Source organism: Nyctereutes procyonoides, unplaced genomic scaffold (assembly GCF_905146905.1).
Source record: "Nyctereutes procyonoides isolate TBG_1078 unplaced genomic scaffold, NYPRO_anot_genome, whole genome shotgun sequence".
NCBI classification, from domain to species: domain Eukaryota; kingdom Metazoa; phylum Chordata; class Mammalia; order Carnivora; family Canidae; genus Nyctereutes; species Nyctereutes procyonoides.
In genome coordinates, this window is record NW_026575120.1 from 36,325,662 (window position 1) to 36,330,014 (window position 4,353).

Sequence of the window (4,353 nt, forward strand, 5' to 3'; positions counted from 1 at the left end):
GCCCTGCCTACCTTTCCCACTTCTTGTTTCCCTTCCCTCACGAAACACAGTTCTATGGTGGCAGCCCCATTTCAGGCAGCACTGTCACTCCTCAGCAACTCAAAGGGCTGGGGCCCTGGAACCCTGCTCTCCCTAGGTCACCTCCTCAGAGGTCAGAGTGAACTTCCCCAATCATATTCGTATCACTTTCTGTTCTGTAATCTTCATAGAAACTGTCTCAAATGTTATTATACATTTCTTTTTGCTTGCTTATTTTAGAAACTCTCCTCCCAGAGACTCCCAGCCCACCCTCGAGGACTTAAAATTCCCTGGGAGCAAAGCCAGTGTTTGTTTGATCTCCACTCTGCTTGGCTCACAGCAGCTCCTCTCCTCATTCCTGTTAGCCCCAGCTCCCTTCCTAATGCCCTAATGACAGGGGGCAAGACCCCTTTCTCATTTGTTGTCATTGACAATTCACAGAAAATTTCATTCACATTTTTTCATTTGGGTTTTGATCCATGGCAACATAAGCTGAATGAATATTAATATTCACATTACAGAAGATAAAATTGGGTTTCAGAGAGGATAAGATGTTGAGATCATATAGCAGACCAGGGCAGACCTGGTACTTGACTGAGGTCCAGGTCTTTAACGCTGAAAGCCTAACTCTCCTGATCTCAGTCTCATGTACCTCACGTGATCATCATCATCAGATCATGACGGCTGTACTCCATCTCCATGGATGGTCTAGAGAAAGGATTTTATGATATGTGAAGGGTAAATGAGTCATAAGGAAGAACTTCCAAAGTGCTGCATAGACATGGACCAGGAGTGCCATGCATATCCTTTGGAATTGACAGTGGTAACATGCAACATGGAGCCTGGATATTGTTTAATTTGGGGTTCGTTGTGAAGGCACTGTAGAATACTAGAACATGGGCATTGGCCACAGACTTCAATGTGATTCCTGCCCTGTGACCAGTGGGAAGTTGGTAAGTTGCTTAATGTCTTTCCAAGACTCAGTTTCTTTATCACTAAAATGGGTATAATAACATGTCAAGAGGCTATGTAAGAATTAAATTACGTTAGAGCATAATGTGCCCAGTGTGTGGTGTAGCCTATAATATATTATGAATAAGTGATATCTGCTACTAATATTGTTAGTCAGAGAGGCAAAGGATGGAAGATTCTAACTGGACCATGGACTCTGACCAAGTGATTTCTCCCCCTCCCGCCCCCCAGGAGAGCTAAGTCCTGTATCTCCAGTATGGAAGTGGAGAACCAGACCCAGGTCACCAAGTTCATTCTGGTGGGGTTTCCTGGGAACTGGGGCATGCGGGTAGCAGTGTTCCTGATGTTCCTCATGGCCTATATTCTGACAGTGGCTGAAAATGTGGTCATCATCCTGCTGGTGCAGCAAAACCGGCCACTGCACAAGCCTATGTACTTCTTCCTGGCCAACCTGTCTTTCTTGGAGACCTGGTACATCTCTGTGACTGTGCCTAAATTACTATTTAGTTTTTGGTCTGTGAACAACAGTATCTCCTTCACTCACTGTATGATACAACTTTACTTCTTCATTGCCCTCATGTGCACAGAATGTGTGCTCCTGGCTGCCATGGCCTTTGATCGTTATGTAGCCATCTGCCGTCCACTCCACTACCCCACCATTATGAGCCATGGGCTTTGCTTCCGCTTGGCTCTTGGTTCCTGGGCCATTGGTTTTGGCATCTCCTTAGCTAAGATCTACTTTATCTCACGCCTCAGTTTCTGTGGCCCCAATGTCATCAATCACTTCTTCTGTGACATCTCTCCAGTACTTAACCTCTCCTGCACAGACATGTCTGTAGCTGAGCTGGTGGACTTTGTCCTGGCATTGGTCATCTTTCTCTTCCCCCTCTCTATCACTGTTCTGTCCTATGGATGCATCCTGGCCACTGTTCTACGCATGCCTACCGGAAAGCAGAAAGCGTTCTCTACTTGTGCCTCCCACCTTGTGGTGGTCACCATCTTCTATTCAGCCACGATTTTCATGTATGCCAGGCCCCGAGCCATCCATGCCTTCAACATGAACAAAGTGATTTCCATCTTCTATGCTATTGTCACCCCTGCACTCAACCCTTTCATTTATTGCCTAAGGAACAGAGAGGTCAAAGAGGCTCTGAAGAAACTGGCCTATTGCCAAGCTATCTGATCAGACTAGTCACTTACTAGTAGAAGTTAGAATTATTAGAATTTGATTTGGTGCCCTCCTTCCATCCTTGGGACTTTCTCCTTTAATGCCTGAGCTTATGATACTCATGTTAATATGACATCACCACATCCACATCAGCCACAGGCTGTTGGCTATGTTGTGAGGTCTGCATTGGCACATGTGGTCTGTGGTCTAAAGGCATAGCCCTTGTAGAGAGAATTCTCTTTGGCTGGAACCTAAAATAGGGTTTTGACACTGTGAGTAAATCCCTAATGGAGTGAAGTGGGTGAGCAAGTTGGTAGCATCTGAATGAGCTGTTTGGGGATCTAGCAAGCATTAAAGGTTGTGGGCCAACCGATTTGGGATGGCTTCCTGACTAAGACAGAGGTAGCAGCGTCCTCAACAATCCCATCCTGGATGTTGTGCTGGCAGCCAATCTCAGTAGAGACTGTTCCTCTAGTCCGCCCAACATTTTTTGTAAGCAGCCGGTTCCTTGCATTACAACATCTCTTCTTCAGGTAGCTAGAGTGCATTCTGTTATCTGTACATGAACTATACCTAATAAAATTGTAATTTGTCTTCTGACATCACTGATACTGTGGCTTCGTATTGAATTTCATATTTCCTTTCTAGATATTACAATATGTTTGTATCATCTAGTGGATGAGCAAAAAATAAGTGGTAAATAAATAAATATTAGCAAACATATTATTTGCTGAAGGAAACTTTAATCAACTTTTCTTCTCCCTCCTCTTCAATCTACTTTTACTCCCCCTGGCTGTCATTTCGCAGAATACCATCTCAAATACAAGCAACCGGTCCAAGTTTAGTATTTGACAGATTCCCGTACCATACCAGAGTGACTCTCAGCTCTCCTACTTGTTTGTCTGATACCCTGCTGTGAACACTAGACTTTCTGATCAAATGTGCCACACATGCACAGAAGGGTATAGATGTGCCCACTCTTGATTCAGTTTTGTCAGTGACAAAGGGAGCTATACTTTAAGCTGCATTCAATATAACATGGTAGTGTCAGCAGAAACTTTTATTTATTTATTTTTGAAAGACTTTATTTATTCATGAGAGACACACAGAGAGAAAGAGAGACACAGAGATACAGGCATAGGGAGAAGCAGTCTCCTTGCAGGGAACCTGATGCAGGACTCGATTTCAGGACCCCGGCATCATGACCTGAGCCAAATGCAGATGTCAACTGCTGAGCCACCCAAGTGCCCCTCAGCAGGAATTTAAACCTTCCATTAGAACAGTTGAAAACAGAATGACTTTTAACATTTTCACATCTTTCACCTGAAAACAAATAATAATTTCAAAAATGTTCTCTCTCTCTCTCTCTCTCTTTTTTTTTTTTTTTTTTTTTTAAGTAAGAGGCATTAGGTATGATTCTTTGCTGGATTTTACAAACTTTCAGAACAGAACCTTAGAAGGTAAATAATGTACAATCACAGACAGTGGGTTGCAGAAGTTAAAAGCCCAGGTCTCCTGAGCCCTGGGTCTGTCCTTAGCTCATGGGATCTTTCTTGAGAGAAAACATGCTTTTTCAGCAGAGTGTAGAAGGTAAGGATGTAGGGATTTGGTTAGAATCATCAATTGTGGGGATCCGTGGGTGGCTCAGCAGTTTAGCGCCTGCCTTCGGCCCAGGGTGTGATCCTGGAGACCTGGAATCGAGTCCCATGTCAGGGTCCCTGCATGGAGCCTGCTTCCCCCTCTGCCTGTGTCTGTCTCTCATGAATAAATAAAATCTTAAAAAAAAAAAAAGAATCATCAATTGCTGTACCTGGAGAAACTGTTAATAAAATAAAAATGGACAAATGTAGGATATATTCCTCAGGAAAGCAAAGAAACAAAGATAAAATGCAAGCCTACCTTATTTTAGAGAATAAACATATGAAAGGAAATGGATCTCATAAAGGAAATGATTTAATGTTTGCTCCTGGAACATGTTTTGGTTTCTTGATGCAATAAAGAAGTGATTATACCTATATTTCCACTTAAAGCAAAACATAAAAAGAAACATGATTATTTTCTGAGATAATTCAGATGAACCAATCACGGTATCACAATCTAATAGGGCAGTGAAATGCATGCATTGAAAAACAGGAAGTAGTGAATGGGAGATAAAAATTACCAACTTGCTAGATGACATGAGTTCTAGTCCTGGG

General features: G+C 42.9%; 1 protein-coding gene across 1 annotated transcript; it reads left to right on the top strand.

Moving 5' to 3' along the window:
- Positions 1-1,246: 1,246 nt before the first annotated feature.
- Positions 1,247-2,173, top strand: LOC129515658 (olfactory receptor 6B1). The gene has a single exon (XM_055334649.1). It carries the CDS (start codon positions 1,247-1,249, stop codon positions 2,171-2,173), a length of 927 nt encoding a protein of 308 aa, XP_055190624.1.
- Positions 2,174-4,353: the final 2,180 nt, after the last annotated feature.

Coding starts and splice junctions, on each gene's coding strand:
- LOC129515658 (XM_055334649.1), top strand. CDS start 1,247: ATGGAAGTGGAGAACCAGACCCAGGTCACCAAGTTCATTCTGGTGGGG.